Source organism: Notamacropus eugenii, chromosome 2 (assembly GCF_028372415.1).
Source record: "Notamacropus eugenii isolate mMacEug1 chromosome 2, mMacEug1.pri_v2, whole genome shotgun sequence".
Taxonomy (NCBI): Eukaryota; Metazoa; Chordata; class Mammalia; order Diprotodontia; family Macropodidae; genus Notamacropus; species Notamacropus eugenii.
In genome coordinates this window covers 520,488,478-520,514,505 of record NC_092873.1, presented here as the reverse complement: position 1 = coordinate 520,514,505, position 26,028 = coordinate 520,488,478, and the positions used below count along the sequence as shown (strand labels likewise).

The 26,028-nt window shown below is 37.8% G+C and overlaps 1 protein-coding gene across 3 annotated transcripts in view; it reads left to right on the top strand.

The window, feature by feature from the left end:
- The window catches only part of LOC140530241 (cytochrome P450 2J2-like), a 51,972-nt gene that overhangs the window by 5,471 nt on the left and 20,473 nt on the right, over positions 1–26,028 (top strand). For all 3 annotated transcript variants that reach the window (XM_072649675.1, XM_072649674.1, XM_072649676.1), the window contains 3 exons: positions 16,653–16,802; positions 23,299–23,459; positions 25,301–25,477. In XM_072649675.1, the coding sequence (XP_072505776.1) occupies positions 16,653–16,802; positions 23,299–23,459; positions 25,301–25,477 (488 nt within the window). The remainder of the gene's footprint in view (positions 1–16,652; positions 16,803–23,298; positions 23,460–25,300; positions 25,478–26,028) is intronic.

Genomic DNA, 26,028 nt, shown 5'->3' with positions numbered 1-26,028 from the left:
GATATTTTGCTGCAATCCTGTGTGGTTCTGTGGTCTAAATTCAGATGTAGCAAAGTGAAATTCAGATGCTTTTGTCACAGAAAATCAGTTAAATGAATAATGTATTTTTTCTTTTTTTAAATTATTTATTTATTTAACTTTTAATATTCATTTTTACAAAATTTTGGGTTCCACATTTTCTCCCCTTTTGTCCCCTCCTCCCACCCCAAAACACTGAGCATTCTAATTGCCCCTATCACCAATCTGCTCTCTCTTCTATCATCCCTCTCTGCCCTTGTCTCCATCTTCTCTTTTGTCCTGTAGGGCCAAATAACTTTCTATACCCCTTTACCTGTATTTCTTATTTCCTAGTGGCAAGAACAGTACTCAACAGTTGTTCCTAAAACTTTGAGTTCCAACTTCTTTTCCTCCCTCCCTCCCCACCCCATTCCTTTGGAAGGCAAGCAATTCAATATAGGCCAAATCTGTGTAGTTTTGCAAATGACTTCCATAATAGTCGTGTTGTATAAGACTAACGATATTTCCCTCCATCCTATCCTGTCCCCCATTACTTCTATTCTGTTTTTTGATCCTGTCCCTCCCCATGACTGTTGACCTCAGATTGCTCCCTCCTCCCCATGCCCTCCCTTCCATCATCCCCCCCCACCCTGCTTATCTCCTTATCCCCCACTTTCCTGTATTGTAAGATTTTCATACCAAAATGAGTGTGCATTTTATTCCTTCCTTTAGTGGAATGTGATGAGAGTAAACTTCATGTTTTTCTCTCACCTCCCCTCTTTATCCCTCCACTAATAAGTCTTTTGCTTGCCTCTTTTATGAGAGATAATTTGCCCCATTCCATTTCTCCCTTTCTCCTCCCGATATATTTCTCTCTCACTGCTTGATTTCATTTTTTTAAGATATGATCCCATCCTCTTCAATTCACTCTGTCTCTATGTGTGCGTGCATGTGTGCATGTGTGTGTGTGTAATCCCACCGAGTACCCAGATACTGAATAGTTTCAAGAGTTACAAATATTGTCTTTCCACGTAGGAATGTAAACAGTTCAACTTCAGCAAGTCCCTTAAGACTTCTCTTTGCTGTTTACCTTTTCATGCTTCTCTTCATTCTTGTGTTTGAATGTCAGATTTTCTTTTTAGCTCTGGTCTTTTCATCAAGAATGCTTGAAAGTCCTCTATTTCATTGAAAGACCAATTTTTCCCCTGAAGTATTATACTCAGTTTTGCTGGGTAGGTGATTCTTGGTTTTAGTCCTAGTTCCTTTGACTTCTGGAATATCATATTCCATGCCCTTCGATCCCTTAATGTAGAAGCTGCTAGATCTTGTGTTATCCTGATTGTACTTCTACAATACTTGAATTGTAGCTGCTTGCAATATTTTCTCCTTGACCTGGGAACTCTGGAATTTGGCCACAATGTTCCTAGGAGTTTCTCTTTTTGGATCTCTTTCAGGCAGTGATCTGTGGATTCCTTGAATACTTATTTTGTCCTCTGGTTCTAGAATCTCAGGGCAGTTTTCCTTCATAATTTCATGAAAGATGATGTCTAGGCTCTTTTTTTGATCATAGCTTTCAGGTAGGCCCATAATTTTTAAATTGTCTCTCCTGGATCTATTTTCCAGGCCAGTTGTTTTTCCAATGAGATATTTCACATTATCTTCCATTTTTTCATTCTTTTGGTTTTGTTTTGTGATTTCTTGGTTTCTCATCAAGTCATTAGCCTCCATCTGTTCCATTCTAATTTTGAAAGAACTGTTTTCTTCAGTGAGCTTTTGAATCTCCTTTTCCATTTGGCTAATTCTGCTTTTGAAAGCATTCTTCTCCTCATTGGCTTTTCGAACCTCTTTTGCCAATTGAGTTAGCCTATTTTTCAAGGTGTTATTTTCTTCAGCATTTTTTGGGTCTCCTTTAGCAGGGTGTTTACTTGTTTTTCATGCTTTGCTTGCATGTCTCTCATTTGTCTTCCCAGTTTTTCCTCCACCTCTCTAACTTGATTTTCAAAATCCTTTTTGAGCTCTTCCATGGCCTGAGCCCACTGAGTGGGCTGGGATACAGAAGCCTTGACTTCTGTGCCTTTCCCTGATGGTAAGCATTGTTCTTCCTCATCAGGAAATACCTGTTCACCAAGAAAGTAGCCTTCTATAGTCTTATTTTTTTTTTCCCTTTTCTGGGCATTTTCCCAGCCAGTGACTTGACTTCTAAATATTCTCTTCACACCCACTTTGCCTCCAGATCTGCCTAGTCAGTGCTTGGGGTCTGAGATTCAAATGCAGCTTCCCAGCCTGAGGGCTTTGGGCGGGGGCAGGGCTGCTATTCAGTGTGAGATTAAGTTCAGGTGCTTGGGTGGGGGCAGGGCCACTTCTTGGGGCTCAGTTCTCTCAGGGGATTTATGCAGAGACCTTCAACAATGGATCCAGGCTCCTGCCTGCTTGGGGAGCCCAGGTCTGCTCCTGCCTCAGCTGCTGCTTCCTGAGGGAGCCTAAGTTATGGGGGCACCCCACTCCCCTCTCGACCGGCCAAAGAGACTCTCTCATCAACCCTTGTCACCTGTGGGTGGAAGGACCTGTGTGGGCACTGGAGATTCCATCCCTGAAGCCTGCTCAGATCCGCTCCTCTCGGTGCCGTGTGGCCAAGGAGAGCTGGGCTCCGGGTCCGAAGCGTGAGGACCTTCTGCAAAAGGTGTTCAGGCTCTCTGGAACAGAAATCTCATCTGCTCTGTTGTTCTGTGGCTTCTGCTGCTCCAGAATTTGTTGGAAGTTCTTTTTTACAGATATTTTATGGGCGGTTGGTTCGGAGCTAGTGTATGTGTGTCTATCTACTCTGCCATCTTGGCTCTCCCCCCATAATGTATTTTTTCTAGAAATAATTTACAAGGAATTGTTTTGGTATATACAAAGTGATCAAAATTGTACAAAGCTTTATCTAATTGAAAATGCTTAAAATAAAGCTCTAATAGGAGTATTTTTTCATTTAAAAAAGGTCTTAAATTGTTCATATTGTAGCTTGAAACACATTGGATAGTGAATATTTGATATTGTATTTTTTTTTTACTGTATCGCTGTCATTATGTATTGTGTAAAACTCAGGTAAGATTGCTTTATCAATTTTGATCAACATTTACCAGCTGTACCATGACTATGGGGTTACTCTTCCATATGACACCATCAAAACAATTCTGCTAACTTTCGACTAGCTCCTCTCCCCTCGTTTTACATTACCAATAACTTATGTCTTAATACACTTAGTGGGGTGAATCTGTCTATCAGAATATATAATATGAAATTTACAACCAGTATTAGTTCCCATGATTCTCTTGGCCCAGACACATCTCTTTGCTTCTTTCCTCTTTTAGGGTACCACCATTGTTAAGCATCTTTTTAACTTTTTTCCCTATTTATTTTCCATTCTACTTTTATTTAGTATTTTATTTTCCCCCAGTTAAATATAAAAACAATTTAACATTCTTCTTATAATTTATCAATTTTTAGTTTTCAATATTCATTTCCACAAGATTTTGAGTTCCAAATTTTCTCCCCATCTCTCTTCTCCCTCCACCCCAACACAGAGTGCATTCCAATTATCCCTTCTCCCAACCTGACCTCCTTTCTATCAAACCCCTCCCTTTCCTTATCCCCATCTCCTCTATTTTCTCATAGGGCAAGATAAATCTCCAAATCCCATTCCTATATATCCTATTTTCCAGTTGCATGTAAAATCAATTTTTAACATTGTTTTTTGAAACTTTGAATTCCAACTACTCTCCCTTTCTCCCTCCCCACCCATTCCCACAGAGAAGAAAAGTGATTCAATATATGTTAAACATGAGTAATTATGCAGGTCTTCCATAAAAAATAATAAAAAATCTTTCATAAAAATCATGTTTTGAAAAACTAACTATATTTCCCTCCATCCTATCCTGCCCCCCATCTGTTCTATTCTGTCTTTTGTTCTTATCCCTCAAAAATGTTTACTTCTAATTGCCTCCTCCTCGTATTTGCCCTCCCTTGTATCATCGCCCCAATATCTCGCTTATCCCCTTTTCCCCTACTCTCCTGTAATGTAAGATAGATTTTCATACCAAATTGAGTGTGCCTGTTATTCCCTTCTTAAGTCAAATATGATGAGAGTAAGCTTCACTTTTTCTCTTTCACCTCCCCCCTTTTCCCTTCCATTGAAAAAGCTTTTCCTTGTGTCTACTATGTGAGAGATAATTTTCCCCATTCTATTTCTTTCTTTCTTCTCCAAATAAATCCCTCTCTCACCATTTATTTTATTTTTTAGATATCATCCCTTCCTATTCAACTCATCCCCAACCTCTATCTATATGTATATAATACCTCCAACTACCAAATACTGAGAAAAGCCTCAAGTTGCAAATATGACCTTCCACATAGGAATGTAAACAGTTCAACAGTTATGATTTCTCTTGCCTGTTTTCCTTTCCATGCTTCTCTTGATTCTTGTGTTTGAAAGTCAAATATTCTATTCAGCTCTGGTATTTTTATCAAGAATTCTTGAAAGTCCTCTGTTTCATTGAATGACCATTTTTCCCCTGAAGTATTAAACTCAGTTTTTCTGGGTAGGTGATTCTTAGTTTTAATCCTAGCTCCTTTGACCTCTGAAATATTATATTCCATGCCCTTCAAGCCCTTAAGGTAGAAGGTGCTGGATCTTGTGTTATCCTGAATGTAATTCCACAATACTCAGATTGATTCTTTCTGGCTAATTGCATTATTTTCTCATTTATCTGGGAGCTCTGGAATTTGGCTACAATAATCCTAGGAGTTTTCCTTTTGGGGCCTCTTTCAGGAGGTGATCAGTGAATTCTTTCAATATTTATTTTAACTTCTTGTTCTAGAATATCAGGGTAATTTTCCTTGATAATTAGTTGAAAGATGATATCTAAGCTCTTTTTTTGAACATGGTTTTCAGGTAGTCCCATAATTTTTTAATTGTCTCTCCTGGATTTATTTTCCAGGTCAGTTGTTTTTTCAATGAGATATTTCACACTGTGTGCTATTTTTTCATTCATTATTTTTTGTTTTATAATTTCTTGATTTTTCAAGAAATTAATTCTTTAAGAAATTATTTTCTTCAGTGAACTTTTAGGCCTCCTTTTCTGTTTGGCCAATTCTGCTTTTTAGAACATTCTTCTCCTCGTTGGCTTTTTGTGTCTCTTTTGTCATTTCGGTTGGTCTATTTTTTAAAGTCTTATTTTCCTGAACATTTTTTCAGTCTTCTTTAGTAAGTACTTGACTCCTTTTTCATGATTTTCTTTCATCACTCATTCCTCTAATCAACTTTTGCTGTACTTCTCTTACTTGATTTTCAAAATCTTTTTTGAACTCTTTCATGGCCTGCAACTAATTCATATTTTTCTTAGAAGCTTTAGATGAAGGAGTTTTGACTTTGTTGTCTTCTGTTTGCATGTTTTGGTCTTTCTTGTCACCAAAGTAAGATTTTATAGTCTGATTTTTTTTCCCAGTTTTTCCTCAATTTCCTAGCCATTTACTTGACTTTTGAACTCTTTGTCAAGGTAGTTCTCTGCTTGCTGTAGGGGTGGGGTGTGTATTGTCAGCTGCTAGGTCCCCCCCAAAATCTGTGGGCCTAGAGCTCCAGAAACAGTTGCTGCAGCTGCCTCTGCTGCTTCTGTGGCTGCTGCTGATTACTCTGCCCCTCCCCCTCCACCCCCCCCCCCGGGACCAGGTCCAGACCACTCTGCTCTTTCACACTCATTCCACATGTTTTTTCCACTGATTTTACAATTTTTTCCCAGTGTTTTGGGATTGTGAAGCCTGGAACTGCCACAGATGCAAGAGATTCAATCCCCCCAAGGCCTGCTCAGGTTCCCCTCTGTGCCTGCATGGCTCACACTTTAGTGCACCTTGCTTCCAGTGTAGTGTTATAGACACTTCCTGGCAACCTTTCAGCTTTCTTGGGCTGGAGAGTGGCTTCACTCCGTTATTCTGTGAGTTCTGTCACTCTGGAATTTGTTTAGAGCCATTGTTTACAGGTATTTGGCTGGGCTTGTGGGAAGCACCCTAGAAAGTCCATGCTGTTACTCTGCCATCTTAGCTCCACCCCCCTATTCATTTTTGAAACTCTAAATTCCAAATTATTTCCCTTCATTGTCCCCACTTTCCCCCTTGAGAAGACAAGCAATTCCCTATAGGTTATACATGTATAGTCATGCAGAACATATCCATAATAGTAATGTTGTGGAAAAAAGAAAACAGACACACGTACAAAAAAAATTCAAGAAAAATTTACAAAAATTTTAAAGTTAGACTACACTCTGTATTTAGACACTATCAGTTCTTTCTCTGGGATGGATAGCATTTTTTATAATAATTCCTTCAGAGTTGTCTTGATCTTTGCATTTCTAAGAATAGCTAAGTCATTCATAGCTTATCATCTTACAATATTGCTGTTACTTTGTACTCAGTACATTTCACTTTGCATTATCCCATGCAAGTCTTTCCAGTTTTTTTCTGAAAGCATCCTTCTTATCATTCCTTATAGTACAATAGTATTCTGTCATCATCACATAGCACAAATTGTTCCGTCATTCCACAATTGATAGACATCTCGTCATTGTCTAATTCTTTCCCCCCAGAAAAGAGCTGCTATATTTATATACATGGAGGGCCTTCTTCTTTTGTTTTCTTTTTATTATCTCTTTTGAGACACATACCTGCTAGTGGTATTGCTAGGTCAATGAGTATGCATGATTTTATATCCCTTCAGACCAAGTTCCAAATTGTTCTACAGAATGGTTGAATCAGTTCATAAATCTACCAACAATGCATTCAACATTTGTCACTTACTTTTTATGTCCTGTAAGCCAATATAATAAGGATGAGGTAGTATTTCAGAATTGTTTTAATTTGCATTTCTTCAATCAATGGTGAACTAGACTATTTTTTTTCCATATGGCTATAGATACCATTGATTATTTCATCTGAAATCTGATCATATCTTTTATTCATTATTACTTGGAAAATGACCCTTATTTTTATAAAGTTGACTCAATTCTCTATATTTTTGAGAAATGACACTTTTTCCAGAGAAATTTGTTTCAGTTTTTCCCGTTATTATTGTTAATTGTATTTCCTTCCATCCTCTTCCCCTGACCTATTTTTTTAATTCTTTCTCTCCTTTCATCCTGTTCCATCTGAAGAGTGTTTTGCTTCTTACTTCCTCCACTCTTAATCTGCACTCCCTTCTATCATCTTGCCTCATTTTCTCTTATGCCCTTTACCCTACAACTTTCCTGTAGAGTAAGATTGATTTCTATACTTAATTGAGTGTGTATGTCATTCCCTTTTTGAGATAAATATCACTCCCTTCACTCCCCCATGTTCTCCTCTACTTTTTCTTACCCCTTTTATGTTAGATAATTTACCCCATCTTACCCTCCATTTTTCTTTTTTCCAGTACAATACTCTCCGTATTTAATTTATTTTTTTCAATATAATCCCTTCATATTCAACTCATACCTGTGCCCTCTATCTCTATATACTCTAACTTCCCTACTAATGAAAAGCAAAACAACTTGTGAGTTACAAATATTATCTTCCGATGTAAGAATTGAAGCAATTTAATCTTAAGTCTCTTATGCTTTCCCTTGCTAGTTTACCTTTTCCTGCTTCTCTTGAGTCTTGTATTTAAAACTCAAATTTTCTACTCAAATCTGGTCTTTTCATCAAGAATGCTTGAGAGTTCTCTATCTTGTGAACTGTCCATCCCCCTATGCCACCCTCCACCCCTCCACCCCTCCAAAGGATTATACTCATTTTTGCAAGGTAGGTGTTTCTTGGTTGTAATCTCAGCTCCTTTACTTTCTGGAATATTATATTCCAAGCACTGCAGTCTTCAGATGTAGAAATTCCTAAATCTTGTGTTATCCTAACTGTGACTTTGAAATATTGGAATTGTTTCTTTCTGTCTCCTTGGAATGTTTTCTCCTTGACCTGAGAACTCTTGAATTTAGCTATAATATTCCTAGGAGTTTTCCTCTGGGGATCTCTTTCAGGAAGTGGTGAGTGAATTCGTTCCATTTCTGTTGTAGCCTCTGCTTCTAGAATATCTGGGCAATTTCCCTTCATAATTTCTTAAAAGATATCTAGGGTCTTTTTGATGATGGCTTTCAGATAATCCAATAATAATCAAATTATCCCTCCTCGATCTATTTTTTTGTCAGCTGTTTCTCCAATGAGACATTTTATGTTGTCTTCTATTTGTGTTCGTTCTTTAGGTTTTGTTAAACTGTTTCTTGATTTTTCATAAAATCATTAGCTTTCATTTAGGCAGTTTTTTTATTTAAGTTTTCAACATTAATTTGGACAAAATTTTGATTTCCAAATTTTCTCCCATCTCTCTCCTCCCCCACCCCAAAACTCCAAGCACTCTAATTATTCCTATCACCAATCAGCCTTCCCTTCTAACTTCCCTCCCTTCCCTTATCCACATCTTCTCTTTTGTCCTGCATGGCAAGATAAGTTTCTATACCCCATTACCTGTATTTCTTATTTCCTAGTTGTATGCAAGAACAATACTCAGCAGTTGTTCCTAAAACTTTGAGTTCCAACTTCTCTTACTTCCTCTCTCCCCACCCATCCCCATTGGGAAGGCAAGCAATTCATTATAGGCCATATATGAGTAGTTTTGCAAATGACTTCCATAATAGTCATGTTGTGCAAGAATAACTATATTTCCCTCCATCCTATCCTGCCCCCCATTTCTTCTATTCTTTTTTTTGACCTTGTCTCTCCCCAAGAGTGCTGACTTCTAATTGCTCCCTCCTCCCATTGCCTTCCCTTCCATCATCCCCCCCACATTGCTTATCTCCTTCTCCCACACTTTCCTGCACTGTAAGATAGGTTTTCATATCAAAGTGAGTGTGCATTTTATTCCTCCCTTGAGTTGAATGTGATGAAAGTAAACTTGATGCTTTCTCTCTCACCTCCCCTCTTTTTCCCTCCATGGAAAAGTCTTTTACTTACCTCTTTTATGAGAGATAAGTTTCCCCATTCTATTTCTCCCTTTCTCCTCCCAATATATTTCTTTCTCACAGCTTAATTTCATTTTTTCAGATATGATCCCATCCTATTCAGCTCACCCTGTGCTCTCTGTCTCTTTTGTGTGTGTGTGTGTGTGTGTGTGTGTGTGTGTGTTTCTGTAATCCTACCAACTACCCAGATACCGAAAAAAGTTTCAAGACTTACAAATATTGTCTTTCCACATAGGAACATAAACAGTTCAACTTTACTAAGTCCCTTATATTTCTCTTTCCTATTTACCTTTTCATTCTTCTCTTGATTCTTGTGTTTGAAAGTCAAACTTTCTTTTCAGCTCTGGTCTTTTCATCAAGAATGCTTCAAAGTCTTCTATTTCCTTGAAAGATCATTTTTTTCCCCTGAAGCATTATACTCAGTTTTTCTGGGTAGGTGATTCTTGGTTTTAGTCCTAGTTCCTTTGACTTCTGGAATATCATATTCCATGCCCTTCAATCCCTTAATGTTGAAGGTGCTAGATCTTGTGTTTTCTTGATTGTTTTTCCACAATACTCAACTTGTTTCTTTCTAGCTGTTTGCAATATTTTCTCCTTGATCTGGGAACTCTGGAGTTTGGCTATAATGTTGCTAGGAGTTTCTCTTTTGGGATCTCTTTCAGGAGGTGATTGGTGGATTCTTTCAACATTTATTTTGCCACCTGTTTCTAGAATATCAGGGAAATTTTCCTTGATAATTTCATGAAAGATGATGTCTAGGCTCTTTTTTTGATCATAGCTTTCAGGTAGTCCTATAATGTTTAAATTGGCTTTCCTGGATCTATTCTCCATGTCAGTTGTTTTTCCAATGAGATATTTCACATTATCTTCCATTTTTGCATTCTTTTGGTTTTGTTTTATATTTTCATGATTTCTCATAAAGTCATTAGCTTCCATCTACTCCATTCTAATTTTGAAAGAACTATTTTCTTCAGTGAGCTTTTGAACTTCCCTTTTCATTTGGCTAATTCTGCTTTTTAAAGCATTCTTCTCTTCATTGGCTTTTTGAACCTCTTTTGCCAATTGAGTTAGCCTATTTTAGAAGGTGTTATTTTCTTCAGCATTTTTTTGGGTCTCCCTTAGCAAGTTGTTGACCCTCTTATCATGATTTTTTTGTATCTCTCTCATTTCTCTTCTCAATTTTTCTTCCACCTTTCTTACTTGATTTTCAAAATCCTTTTTGAGCTTTTCCATGGCCTGAAACCATTGAATATTTATTTTGGATGTTTGGGATACGGAAACCTTGACTTTTATGTCTTTCCCTGATGGTAAGCATTGTTCTTCCTCGTCTGAAAGGATGGGAGAAGATATCTGTTCACCAAGAAAGTAACCTTCTATAGTCATATTTTTCCCCTTTTTGGGCATTTTTCCAACCCGTTACTTCACTTTTGGGTCCTTTGTCAAGAGTAGGGTATACTCTGGGGATCTGTAAGATCTCAGTTCCTCCAAGCTGACACAATCAAGCATGTACACTCTTCTGGGAGCAACCGGAGATTTCTGTGCCCAGAATCTTAGTAGAGTTTCCTCTTCACAACTACCTCTCCTCCAGTTCTGCCAAGCCAGCACTGGGGGCTGAGATTCAGATAAGCTGCGGGGGCAGGGCTGCCATTGAGTGGGAGATAAAGATCAGCTGCTGCAGGGCCTCTACAGAGGGCTGAGGTAAGAATCAGCTGCTCAGTGCCCCCAGGGGTTTTACAATCCAACAATGGATGCAGGCTGCTGTAGGGGCTGCTGTGGGAACTGCTGCTGCCTGCCTGATGTGGCCTCTGTGGATGTGCCTGAGGCTGGAGTTATGGGAATGCCCTTCTCTCTTCTTGGCCAGTTGAAAAAAGCCCTGTCACTGACCTTTGCCTCCTGTGGGTTGAGGGATCTGTGAACTGCTGCTACTACAACTGGGGATTCCATCCCTGAGGCCTACTCGCATCTTCCTCCCAGAGCTGTGCCATGCGGCCAAGACTGGTCTGGGTTCCACTCCATGTCTGGTGCGATAGACGTTTCCCAGGGGCCTTTCAGGTCATCCTGGGCTGGAAATCTCCTCCACTCTGTTGTTCTCCACTTCTGCTGCTTCAGAATTTGTTGAGTCTTTCTTTACAGGTATTTTATGGGCTGTGTGGGAAGAGCTACTATATGTATGTCTTTCCACTCCACCATCTTGGCTCTGCCCCCTCATTTGCTCAATTTTAATTTTTGATTTTCTTCAGTGAACTTTTGGACTTTCTTTTCCATTTGGCTAATTCTGCTTTTTGGAATTCTTCTCATTGAGCTTTTCAGTTTCCTTTATCATTTGACCTAGTATGTTGTTGTTTTTTAAAATAATTTATTTATTTTTAGTTTTCAGCATTTATTTTCACAAGATTGTGAGTTCCAAATTTTCTCCCCATCTCTCCCCTCCCCCACCCCAAGATGGTGTATATTCTGCTTATCCTTTCCCCTAGACTTCCCTCCATTTTATCACCCCCCTCTTATCCTCTTCCCCTTTACTTTCTTGATGGAAAAGATAGATTTCTATACCCCATTGCCTGGATATCTTATTTCACAGTTGCATATAAAAATATATTTTAACATTTGTCTTTAAAATTTTGAGTTCCAAATTCTCTCCTTTCTTTCCTCCATAACCATCCTCATTATGAGGCAAGCAAGTCAATATAGGTTATACATGTTTAGTTATGGAAAACACTTCCGTAATAGTCATGTTGTGAAAGACTAAGTGTATGTCCCTCCATCCTATCCAGTCCACCACTTATTCTATTTTCTCCTTTGACCCTGCCTCTTTTATATGAGACAATTTACTCCATTCTGTCTTTCTCCTTCTCCCAATATATTCATCTCTCACTCATTAATTTTATTTTTAGATATCATCCCTTTGTATTTAACTCACCCTGTGCCATTTATCTATCTATCTATCTATCTATCTATCTATCTATCTATCTATCTATCTATCTATCTATCTATCTATCTACTATTTCTTCCAAGTAACCTAACATTGAGGAAGGTCTCATGAGTTACAAATATCATCTTTCATGTAGGAATATAAACAGTTCAACTTTAATAAATCTCTTGTGACTTCTCTTTCCTATTTATCTTTTCATGCTTCTCTTGATTCTTGTATTTGTATTGGATGTCTTATATTTTAAAGTCAAATTTTCTATTCACCTCTTGTCTTTTCATCAAGAATTCCTGAAAGGCCTTTACTTCATTTAATATCCATTTTTTCCTCTAAAGGATTATACTTATATTTTCTGGGGAGGTGATTCTTGGTTTTAATCTAGCTCCTCTGATCTGAGGAATATCATAGTTCAAACCCTTCACTCCCTTAATGTAGAAGCTGCTATATCTTGTGTTATCCTGATTATATTTCCATAATACTCAAATTATTTCTTCCCAGCTGTTTATAATGTTATCTCCTTGACCTGGGAATTGTGTAATTTGACTGAAACATTTCTAGGCATTTTTCTTTTTGGGATCTCTTTCCAGAGGTGCTCAGTTTAGTCTTTGAATTTTTATTTTACTCTGTGGATCTAGAATATCAAGGCAGTTTTACTTGATAATTTCTTGAAAGATAATATCTATGCTCTTTTGTTGATGATGGCTTTCAGGTAGTTCAATAATTTTTAAATTATCTGTCCTGGATATATTTTCCAATCTGTGGTTTTTCCAATGAGATATTTAGCATTTTCTTTTTTTTTCACTGTTTCTGTTTTATAATTTCTTAATTTCTCATAAAGTAATTACCTTCTATTTGCTCCATTTTAACTTTTAAGGAATTATTTTTTTCAGTTAACTTTTGGACCTCCTTTTCCATTTGGAGCATTTTACTTTTTAAGGCATTCTTTTCCTCATTGTTTTTTTTTTTAACTTATTTTGCCATTTGGGTTAGCCTATTTTAAAGGTGTTATTTCCTTCAGTATTTTTGGGGTCTACTTTAGCAAACTGTTGACTTGTTTTTCTTGTATGACTCTGATTTGTCTTCCCAATTTTTCTTCTGCTTCTCTTACTTGATTTTCAAAATACTTTTTGAGCTCTTCCATGGCCTGGGAACTTTGACTTCATTGTCTTCTTCTGGTTGTAGTTTTCATCTTCTTTGTCACCAAAGTAAAATTCTATAGTCTGTGTTTTTATGCGATTTACTCATCTTTTTGCCAAATAATTGGCTTCCTAATGCTTTTTCAACATAAGACTCTGTTTCTAGTAGGGGTGTTGGTGTGGGTGGGTGTACTGTCCAAGACTTCATTGCTTTTGTATCAACTGCTTGATCCCTCATACTCTATGTGCCTAGAACCCTAGAAACAGCCAGTGTTGCTGCTGTTGCCACCACTGCTACCACCACTGCCACTACCAATGATCCCACCACCACCACCATTCCAGCACTGAGGTGAACCCCAGTCAGACCACACTCTCCTCTTTCACCTACACCTCTTTCACCTTTCCCACTGATTTTCTATGCTGTCTTTGGCATTTGTGGGTTGAGAAGTCTGAAAACTGCCACAGATAGCAGGGATTCAGTCCCCTGAGGCTTGCTCTGGCTAGTCTGTGCCAGCTTGGCCCATGCCAGACTGAACTCTCTTCCCTTTCTGGTGTGATACACCTTTCCTGTTGATATTCCAGGTTTTTTGGGGCTGGAGATTTTTTCATTTTGTTATTTTGTGGGTTCTGTAGCTCTAGAACAGTTTTAGAGTCATTTTTACAGGTATTTGGAGGGCGCTGGGTGTAAAACTGAAACAAGTCCCTGCTTTTACTCAGACATTTTGGTTCCACCCCACACACACAGTCTGTTTTTTTAAGATGCTGTTTTCTTCTATATTTTTCATGTTTCCTTTACCTAGCTGTTGACTCATTTTTCATTATTTTCTTGCCTCACTCTCATTTCTCTTCCCAATTTTTCCTCTATTTCAATTACCTAATCTTCAAAAATCTTTATAAGACCTTCCATGTCCTGATACCAATTTATATTTTTCAATGAGACTATGAATGTAAGAGCTTTGACTTTTTTGTCTTCTTTTGAGTGTGTGTTTGGATCTTAGTAATTAGTACCCTAGTAATTTTCAATAGTCAGAAGAGTCTAGAAGTTGAGGCCTAGAATTAAAGCAAAATGAGATATTCATTCATAGAAGATACAACCTTTTACAAAAGGATGAATATTCAGCAAATATAAAGCATTGATCTTATTAGATGGAGTTTATTTCCTCTCAATATAGAGGACATCCAGTTAGTAGAGGCTTCTGATTCATACAGCATGTATGAATACCATCAGGAAAACTCAAAGTTACATCAAAGGTTTGAGCCTTATTCTCTTAGAACAGGCAGATATATAGAGAAGATCATTGTCTTTTTAGGGGAAAATTGACCTCAGCTACAAGGAAGGGACTTTCCAATTGAATAGATGTTGCTCCTATCACATCTCACCCCTTGATTGCAAAATCCTAAACCTTTTTAATAGACTCCCCAACACTTAAGTGGCCTTAGGGCACATGCAGGACAACAATGACCATAAGAATGTGAGAAGCCTTGAACAGGTTCAACTAGGGGCGAAGAAAATCTCTCTCTCTCTCTGTCTCTCTCTCTCTCTGTCTCTCTCTCATAGATAAACACAAACACACACACACACACACACACACACACAGATAGCAGGCAACGTCCCAGTCCCCTGAGCATGTGAAGTCCATGGGTAGTAGCAATGTTATCATTCACTATGAAGTTTCTGATGGAAAGTGTTAACGATAAACAAAAGTGGTGCCATAAAGATTAGAAATGTGGTATAAATGGTCACACTTGAAGTCCAATACCTAAACTAAATTGTAGGTCATGAATCTCTTCAGTAAGTTGGTTAAGGGGTTATTGACCCCTTGCATTCAACCTGTCCCAGGGCCTGTAATTATAATGGTAGTTTCACTAAGCCACTATCTATTCAGTGTTAATTGACCCACCAGGTAAGACCTCCTGCTGCCTAGAAGCCCCATCAGGTGGAAGGAGGCACTCAGTTGATACAGAGGAGAGAGAACTGGGATAGGAAGACCTTAGTTCAAATCTAGTCTCTCTAGTCTAGACATTTACTATCTGTGTGATCCAGGGCATGGCACTGAACTTATTTCCTCAACTGTAAGGTGGAGAAAATAACCGAATTTACCTCCCAGGTAGTCATGAACATCAAATGAGATAATATTTTTTAAATGCTTAGCATAGTGCCTAGCACATATTTGGTGCTAAATAAATGTTTATTCTCTCCTCTCCCCTTTTCTTTACCTAGTTAGACTCCACTGTGGAAGGATCACCCTCTCTTTTTTTTCCTGTGGGTTTAGGTAATTATACAGAACCAGTCTTACCCCTCCCCATGTCTAAACAATTTCATCTTTCAGCACTTGCCAAAAAATTCTGTGCTTTGGTCCCTAAGTTCTTCATAGCAAAGATACTTCCTGGGAAAGAAGTATTCCAAGGTCCTTCTTCTACTACCACCCCCTCCCATTCTTGGGAAGAGATAAATAAGGATGACTGTTTAATACTGTATTGTCAGCAAGATTGAAGGGACTTATCTGTGCCAGAAGACATTGAGCAAACAGAGGAGAACTAGCCTGTTTATGGCATATTCCACACCCATAGGCCAAGACATCACTGCTCTTGTCTGCTCTATGACACTGATAAAGTGAGCAAGGGAGAAATGAGATGGTTTAGGCTGCTCATACTGGATCTGGCCAACCAGAGCAAGACTTGTACTCCTCCCCCTGTCCATAGATGGCCTCTCCAAAGCAGAAGGTTGTCTAATAGCCAGTCTTCTCTGAATAAATCAGAAGCCCATACTTACAGACCCCAAGGCACATGGACTATGTATGTATAAACCCTGAAGACCTCTGGTCTTTGTCATCTCCCTCTGCTTTGCCTTTAAGATTTCCAAGTATTTTCATATACCCTACAATTAAACTTTAAGTTTTATTTCCCCAATTACTGTGTAAGTTCCTTTCTATTTCTTTATTGTAGCACCAAAGCAATATTCACAGTGCCTATGGGAGCTATGATTATGCCAGTGTAATTCTGAATCACAAAATACAACCAAATCTGCACATGAAATATATAACCAAAACATTTATTCAAATGCCGTAAAGATGAATCCCAACACCAGAAAGCTAAATCCATCATATACAAATCTATACACAATAACAATGCACAGGCAACACCATCCCCAAGTCAGGGCTTTTCCACAAACAAAAACTCATATTTATCTGTCTGTTCATTCTCTCTCTCAGTTCTACCTGCTGTGACCAATTTCCTCTAAGCTCTGCTCCACCCTTCCCACTCCACCCTCTCCTGTTCCACTGATTCGACCAGGTCCTCCCACCAAAGACTCATGTGACTTGTGCTTCCATGTGACTCTAGTAGGTCACACGGACCTATTAATGGATGGGAAAAAATCTTCTCATTAAGAAACAAAAATACATTAACAGTACAATACCCAGTACAGTGTTTGGCATATAGTAGGTATTTTGATTTCTTTTTAAAGTGCTTGTTCAATTGAATTCCAGTGTCAGTAGAGGTAATAACCACATTGGTAAAATGACAGATCTTTTGAAATATTGATATAGGTTGTTTATTATTATTATTTTCATTATTAAGGCTTAATCATGTCTAATGGCCAAGAGTGGAGACAACAAAGAAGATTTGCCTTAATGACCCTAAGGAACTTTGGTTTGGGAAAGAAGACCCTGGAGGACCGGATCCTGGAGGAGGCCAGGTATCTCATTGAGGCTATCAAAGAAGAAAAAGGTGAGCACCAGGAAGGCAGGGATATTTGCAATCGCTTCTGATTGTCCTTTTGGCCAAATGATCATTAAAGAGAATCTGTCACTATGGGTGGGAGGGGTAGGGGAAGAGAGGTCATCCATCGACTGGAGACTGACAAAATATTCCCCATACTCCCCCCCCACCAGAACATTTTCAGTATAATTTCTAATTTATTTTAAACTTAAATACAAAATGGGCAAAGAAAAGAAAAACATTGCCATGTACAAAGAAAACCATAGAAGAGGATTCAACATAAAACAATAAAATCCACTTCAAGCAAACCTATATAATTAGTTCTACATCTTGTTTTCAAAGCTATGCAGCTTTTCTTTCCTTCCTTATTGGTTTTCTTTTATTCTATGCTGTGGACTTTTTGCTTTATTTACCCCCTCCCTTCCACACATCCTAAAGACAGCTGCAATTATATACACAGATATATGTATGTCCACATACATATATATATATATACACATAGAAACATACACACAAATATATATGTATGTATATACATATACACATATACACAGTGATAAACATACCCACACACACATATATACTTATACATATATATGTAAGACCATACTAATCTTATTTCCACTCATCATCTATTTCTCTCATCTAACATCTTACTTCATAGTTCCAAGTTATTCCTTGTTTTTTTCCTAAATCACCCAGCTCATCAGTTCCTACACCACAGTAGTATTCCAAACCAATCACATCTTATCTTATCTGAGAGCTTTTCTATGAAATCCCCTCCCCCCAGTTTCTGCATTCCTTCTATTCTTGACTACATGTATTTTATTTATACATGAAAATTTTAATTTAAAATAATCAAAATTTCCTTTTGCACATCAACAATGATCTCCCTTATAATATAGTTTAGTGTCTGATATTTCTGAATCTATTTTCTTTACATCTTTTTTTCTTGGTTTCTTTAAAGTTCCTGACATTTTGCTCTTCCAAATGAACTTTATTTTTTTCCAAATACTAAAATAAAATTTAGTAATATAATTGAAATGGCATTGAATAAATAGATTTTTAAAAACTGTCATTTTTGAAATTATGTTGCCTGTAACTACCCATGAACAATAAATATTAATTCGATTATTTAAATTTGAATTTATTTGTATAAAAAGTGTTTTATATTTATGTTCATATCATTCTCTTGTCTGTTTTGGCAGAAATAAGCTCAATATTTTATACTGTCTAGGAATTTTAAATGGTCTAAAACTATACTGAATAATATTGCTGAAAAATAGTGTGATTTCTCTGTTTTTCACTCTTAAGTATATTTTAACTTTATCTAAGACCATGATTGCCATCCCTGCTTTTTAAAAATAATTCAATTTACTCCTGCCCTTTATCTTATCACTGTGTGTTTTTCTCATTTTTACAATGTTCCTAAAAGCAACATATTGTTGAAATCAAAATTTTAACCTGCTATCTATTTCTATTTTATAGTTAAATGCATTCCATTACCATTCTAAGCCACCATTACTTGTGTGCCAGGCCTAGAGGCCTGAGGGCTACCTGAGTCTTCCCTTACCTCTATCGGAGGTCTTCAGTTGGCCAAACCAGATGCTCGTATGAGAGAAAGGACGTTCCAGAGTCGAACAAGGGTTGAGCTTTATTTCAGGGTCTAGTTACAAGTGCAGGGGAATTCTTCCTTAGGAGGGAGCAAAGAATCTCCCAAGGAGGCAAAGATCTTACAATAAGAGATTGGAAGTAGAAGTACAAGTGGGGAGAGAGGGGGAGGGGAGAGAAGAGAGAGGAAAAGTGGAGCCTTCTGTCCTGTCCGCTCCGCGCCCCTCCGCCCAAGAGAGCTTTCAGGCTTTCCTGATCCTACTTAAACTCTCCAGCAGCATAGTTTGCATCTGAATACCGTGCTGTTAGATAACAATAGTGTGCCCAGATCCGGGACAATCTCGAGGGCGGGGAGAGCTCTCTCCCATCACGTTTCTCACGGGAAGAGGTGGAAATACATGAGATAGCTCGGTTCACCTCGATTCCCAGTTGTTTCCTGGGGGGGCCTCGTGAGAACTCTAAGATTTAGAAGTTCCCACCTTTACCCGCCCGAGACTGTCCACCTGGAATTGAGCTTCCATCCCCAGCACTTGTGTATTTTTCTTCCTATTTTTCCCTCATTATCCGTCTCACCCTATTTCCCTGATCTCTCCTCACTCTTCTGCTTTATGTCTACTCAGTCATCATACCACACCACCCCCAATCCCACAAACACACACAACTCTGGGCAAAGTGAAAGTTTCTGAGGCTGATGCTGCTCCTCAACCCAACTTCCCCTAGGGCTTCATCCTTTGTTGATTCTGCAGAGTCATATTTGAGGTGTTTGCACTTCACTCAAGCCCAATCTCTGCTCCTGGAGGTTGAGTCTTTTCAAATTGTTTTAGGAGAACAATTTGTTTACCCTGTGTTAATTTCTGCTGCTCTTAGGGAAAGTTCTGTCATTTTTTGTGGATGAAACTTAGAAAGTCTAAAGTTTTCTGAGTTACCCTGCCATCTTTCATGAATCCCCTGCAGGGAAGGTTTTCAAAGACCCAATATTGTTCTCCAGGAAGAGACAATAAGCAAAGAAACGAGCCCTTGATGGTTCATTCTCTTGAATGCCATAATAACCATTTTCTTCCATCACTACACAGACCCCCAAAGCCTCAACTATTCAAATGTCACACCTGGAGTCCTGCCTATCCCAGGCCAATCTAGGAACTCCTTGCACATATGCATGTATACAAATCCTGCCTCTATTTTCTCCTGCTGCCCTTTTCTAACACTTTATTTTCTTCATAACCATCCTTCTTTTCTACTTACTAAATCATCTATTTCCTTTTCTTGGTATTTTTGTTCTTATTCCTCTTTTTCTTCTTTCTTTTCTGCCTTGCTCTCCTCTTTCTACTCCTTGGTGAAACAAAACACACACACAAGTATATGCATATGTGTATGTGTATATGTGTATATATATATACATGTGTATGCATGTATATGTACATATATGTATACTGTCTTCAATTTTTAAGTTTGATTATTTCTTTAATTAATTATTTTTATCCTTCTTCCTCCTCCAACTTGTTAAAACAAAACCCAAGTAAGAAATATACATAGTCAAGCAAAATAAGTTCTCACATTGGCCATGCCCAGAAACATACATCTCATTGTGTAACCCAAGTCCATCACATCTCTGTCAGCAGACGAGTAGCAGCTGTCATTATTGGTCCTCTGGAATTCTGGTTGGTATTGCATTGATCCAAGTTTTTAAGTTTATCCAAGTTACCTTACTTTTCACAGTTTTGTTATTGTAGACATTCATTCTTCTGCTTTTCCTCCTCTTTCTATGATTCTGTTTTTCCTTCACTTTCTCCTCCCATCCTCCACTTCCCCTTCTCCTCCTCTTCTGCTGTTTCTTCTTATTACCATAGGTTTAGACTAAGAATGAACTTTGGAGCCCATCAATCCAATCTTTCCTTTCATTCTGCAGATGAGAAAACTAAGGAGTGGAGCAGTTGAGTGACTTGCCCAAGGTCCATCTGTCAAATATTTATCAAGTCTTACTCCATTTCAGTCACTGTGCTAAATCATGGGAATATATAAAAAGAGAGTTCCAGTTCTCAAGGGGTTCCTAATGTAAGGCAGGAAACAAAATACAAACAACTGTGTGAAAATGTGATGTAACCATGAGAAACTGGAAATAATCCACAGTGGGAAGGCACTAGAACTAAGTTCTACCAGCTAGTAAAGGTCTGAGATAGGATTACAGTCAATGTCTTGAGTTAGTCTGGGTCTTCCTGGCCCCAGGTCTAGTACCTTATGCACTATGTTCTACTGCCTTCCTTCCTTATTCACCTTCTCATATCTTTTTTTTTTTTCATTTCAGTATCTTCAACTGTAATATCACCTCTACTACTCACATTCATACAAGTAGCCTACAGGTGTATATGATCATAGGTATTGGTATATATACACTTATCTATGTGGACATACATGCATATGTGTGCACATGCTCATTTCCACATAGATGGGAACACCTTTGCAAGTGATTAATCCTATATAAAACCATAGAGAGAGACCAGAAGGGCCCTCAAAGGTCATCTTGTCCAACCCTCTCATTTTATTCAAGAATAAATGGGGGCTAAAACAGCTGAAGTAACTTGCCCAAAGACAAACAGGTAAGCTACCCTGAAACAAAATTTGCCAGTTAAATCACCAGTTTTGACTGAAACATTAAAAAGTGGGCATGTTCTTTTCTTTTTTCACATCTCATTAAGAAGAAGCTGATTATGGTCAATAATAATAAAGCAGATATGTGCTGTTGAGTATGACAAGGGTGAGGAAAAACATTTAAGAGAAAAAGGTACCACACAAATCTTCTGCATTTCTATATATTAATAGCAAAACCCAGCAGCAAGAGAGAGAAAGAGAAATCCCATTTAAAGCTAGGGTAGACAATATAAAATATTTGGGAGTTTACCTGCCAAAACAAATCCAGGGACTGTATGAACGCAACTACAAGACACTTTTCACACAAATAAAGTCAGATATGAGTAAATGGAAAAACATCAGTTGCTGATGGGTAGGCTGAGCCAATATAATAAAAATGACAGTTCTGCCTAAATTAATTTACTTATTTAGTGCCATATCAATTAAACTATCAGATAATTATTATCTAGAGCTGGACAAAATAGTATCAAAATTCATCTGGAAGAACAAAAGATCCAGAACATCAAGGGGACTAATTGAAAGAAATGCTAGGGAAGGTGACCTAATTCTACCAGATTTCAAATTGTTTTCTAAAGCAGCAATTATCAAAGCCACTTGGTACTGGCTAAGAAACAGAAAGGAAGATAAATGGAATATGCTAGGTACTCAAGACACAGTAAACAATGAATATAGCAATCTACTGTTTGATCAACCCAAGGACCCTGGTTTCTGGGATAAGAACTAACTGTTCGACAAAAATTGCTGGGAAAACTAGATAAAAGTGTGACAGAAACTAGACATAGACCAATGACTGACACTATATACAAGAATAAAATCCAAATGGGTACACCATCTCCGTATAAAGATTGATACTATGGACAAATTGGTCGAGCAAGGAATAGTGTATTTATCAGATTTATGGAGAAAAGAATAATTTTTGAATAAACAAGAAATAGAAAACATTATGAAGTGCAAGATGGATAATTTTGATTGCATTAAACTGAAAATGTTTTGCACAACCAAACCCAAAGCAATCAAAATTCAGAGGGATGTGGAAAATTGGGGAAAGAAAATTTTACAGCTAATATAGGTGATAAAAGTCTTATTTCTAGAATATATAGAGAACTGAGTCAAATGTACGAAAATACAATTCATTCCCCAATTGACAAATGATCAAAGGATATGAACAGGTAATTTTCAGAGGAAGAAATTAAAACTATCTATAGTCATATAAAAAATGCTCTAAATCACTTTTGATTAGAGAGATGCAAATTAAAACAACTCTGAGGTACCACATCACACCTATCAGATTAGCAAACATGATAAAACAGGAAGACAATAAATGTTGGCAAGGATGTGGGAGAGTTGGAACACTAACACACAAATTGGTGGAGCTGTGAGCAGATCCAGCCATTCTGGAGAGCAATTTTGAACTATGCCCAAAGGGTGACAAAAATGTGCATACCCTTTGACCTAGCAATAGTGCTTCTAGGACTGTATCCCCAAGAGATCATAAAAATGGGAAAGGGTCCTACATGTACAAAATATTTATAGCAGCACTCTTTGTAGTGGCCCAAAACTGGAAATCAAGGGGATGCCCATCAATTGGAGAATGACTGAATAAATTAGGGCATATGAATATAATGGAATACTATTGTGTTATAAGAAATGATGAACAGGAAGACTTCAGAAAGGTCTTGCAAGACTTACATGATTTGATGCTGAGTGAAAGGGGCAGAACCAGGAGAACTTTGTGCACAGTAACAACCACAATGTACGAGAGGTTTTTTTCTGGTAGACTTGAAACTTCATTGCAATGCAAGGACTTAAAAAAAATTCCCGATGGTCTTCTAAGGCAAAATGCCTTCCACATCCAGAGAAAGGACTGTGGAATTCAATTGTAGAATGTAGCAGATCATTTTTATGTGTGTGTATGTGTGTGTGTCTGTCTGTGTGTGTGTCTATGTGTTGCGTTTTGGTTTGTTAGATGATGTCTCCCACTCATTTTAATTCTTCAACACAGTATGATTATAGTGAAAATGTATTTAATGGGAATGTATGTATAGAATATATACAAAATTGTGGGCCATCTCAGAGAGAGAGGGGAGAGGTAGGGGAAAATAACAATCTAAGTTATATGATAGTTATTGTAGAACACTGAAAATAAATAAAACTAATTTTAAAAAAAGGTAGAAAGTTCTATTGGTTTCCTTTAAAGAATATAGGTGAAATGATGAGTATCATATCCCCTTTATCTTCCACCCCACAGGACAGCCCTTTGATCCCCAATTTCAGATCAACAATGCAGTTTCCAATATCATCTGCTCCATAACTTTTGGACATCGCTTTGAGTATCATGATTCTCAGTTCCGGGATCTGCTGAAGAGTTTGGATAATGCCATGATCCTCACAAACAAGTGGGAGTGTCAGGTAATAGACCATCCCCTCTTGAGCATAGCTGACAGAATCTCAATATGACCACATACTTCCTCCATGGGAAAGGAAATAAGCATTACTGTGAGAGGTTGATAGGAGCTGAGTCAGCTTGTGTAAAAGAGAGTGAAAAGGGAAGAGGAAAGAGCTAAGATTTTTCTAAATAGTGACATGAAAGAATATGTTTGGAGGACTCAGTGCTTTTCCAGATCACTCTTATTTCCAAATAATAAGAAACACATTTCCATAGTTTTAATTTTTTAAAGATCTTTACCAAGATTATTAATTTACAAACATTTATTAAGCACCTATTGGGTGTCCATTGCTACTGGGCTAGGAGATATGGATACAATGACAAAAATGAGACAGTCCCTGATCTTGGGTGGTTTATATTCTGTGGGAGGAGACAACATGCTCTCAAATAAGTGTATAGGTAAATTAATAAATCCATTGGGGAAAATGGGTTGGGTTAACATTTGAAACCAAGAAAACCTTCATGGAAAAGCTGTATGATGTGCAGAGTTTGAGGGGATGGGAGAGGGGGCAGAAAGAGAGAGACAGAGACAGAGAGACAGAGAGAGCGAGAGAGAGAGAGAGATGTGGAAGAGGCATTGAAGGTAGAAAGGAGAGAGAGGAAAGTTTAGAGAAAGAGAAAAGAGGCATAGACAACTAGAGAAACAGAATGAAAGAGACAGATGTAGAGGAGAGACACAATCAGATAGACACAGATAATTTAAATGCCTTTATTTATGCTTTGTAAACAGTTTTATATGCATTATCCCCCACCTAAGTGCCTTTGCACTGGTTGTCCCTCATGCCTGAAATGTTCTCCCTCCTCAATTTCCCTTCTTAGCTTCAAGAATCAGCTCAAATTTCACCTTCTACTGCAAGATATTTTTCATAGTCCCTTCCACTGCCAGTGACTTCCTCTCTGAGATTATCTTTCAGCCACTCTGTATATATCTTACATATGCGTGATTATTTCCATTGTATCCCTCTTATTACAATTTTAACTACTTGAGAACATGGACTTTGTATGACCTTCCTTTGTATGACCATCACTTAGCACAGTTCCTGGTATATAATATTTAATGCATGCTTGTGAATTGACTGATTTCTTTACATCCCTCACAATGACCCTTTGAGTCATTTTGTGGATTAGGAACCTAATGCTGGGAGAGGTTAATGACTTGCCTCACAACTAATAAAAGTCTGAGGCAGAGTTATAATTCAGACCTTCCTCCTCAGACATCACCTACTCTTTTTCCTAGTAGGTTAGGGTTAGAGTAAGCCTCAGCCAAAGAGTCACTGATCACAATTTCACTTAACACCTCAGGAATCTGGCTATGGAATAAAATTGTGGAAAAGGGGAATAGCATTAGGTCTCATTTTACTAAGAGGAAAAAATAGAAATTCAGAAGGGAATACTGTGGGGCTAATAAGGAAATATGAGTCCAAATGCTATCAATTTCCTTAGAAAGTATCTCTCCCCTGCCTTCTTTGAAGGTTATGATGCTGCCTAGAATGGTGACATCTTGAAAGAACTATTTAGGTGCATCAGGGTATGGATAAAGTGCTGATGTATGAGACAAGAGATGGTTGAATGTCAGGTAAGGTGTTAGGAGAGCAAAAGTGTGAGAGGATAGACAGTGGATACATGGGGAGTGGTCTTCAGAAGTCATTAAATCATTAAGACACAGAATTAATGTAAATTCCACAACACAAAATAAGGTCAAGAAGCTTACTTGACTTAGAGTGAAGGAAGATGAAAAGATAAGACAGATTAAGTGGAAATGACCCTCATATCTCCCCACTCTGCCCCCTTTTATGTTATTTAGCTTTTCAATGTGTTTCCTCGGATAATGAAATTCCTGCCAGGATCTCACCAGAAACTCTTTAGAGAATGGAAGAAGCTTGAGTCTTTTGTAGAAGATGTGATCAAACAACATAAGGAAGACCTGAACCCAGAGGAGACCCGGGACTTCATTGATGCTTACTTGAAAGAGCTGTCCAAGGTAATGAAAACAACACAGAAAGTGGGTATTGTGTGTTTAAAACCAAAAAAATAAAATATAGAACTGGGGGGATAAGTGTGTTACAAATTTTACATCTCTCTCATAATGTAAATATCTTCCCTCAATGACCACACGGGGAGGTAAAGAGTATAAATAATTGAGCTTGCTAGTAGAGAACCCACAATTTTGATTTAGAATTGGAAAGGAGCAGAGGGCTCATTGAGTTTAATCCCCTGATTTTATGAAAGGGCAACTGTAGCATAGAGAGGTTAATTGACTTGTTCCAACCACAAAGCTATTAGGAATCTGAGGCTGGATGTAAATCCATATCTTTTTGTCTCCAAGCATAGTATCTTTTTCATTAGAACCTACTCTGATTGGAATTGTCTTGGCACTAATATTTCATCCCTATGAATTCATCTCTCTGTACTTGACTTGTATCACCTATGTACCTCCTAATCTATCAAGAATTAGGTGAGTATATTCTTTGTAAGCATAAAACACTATGAAAATAAATTAAATTACCAATCTTTTACTAATAATATAACCAC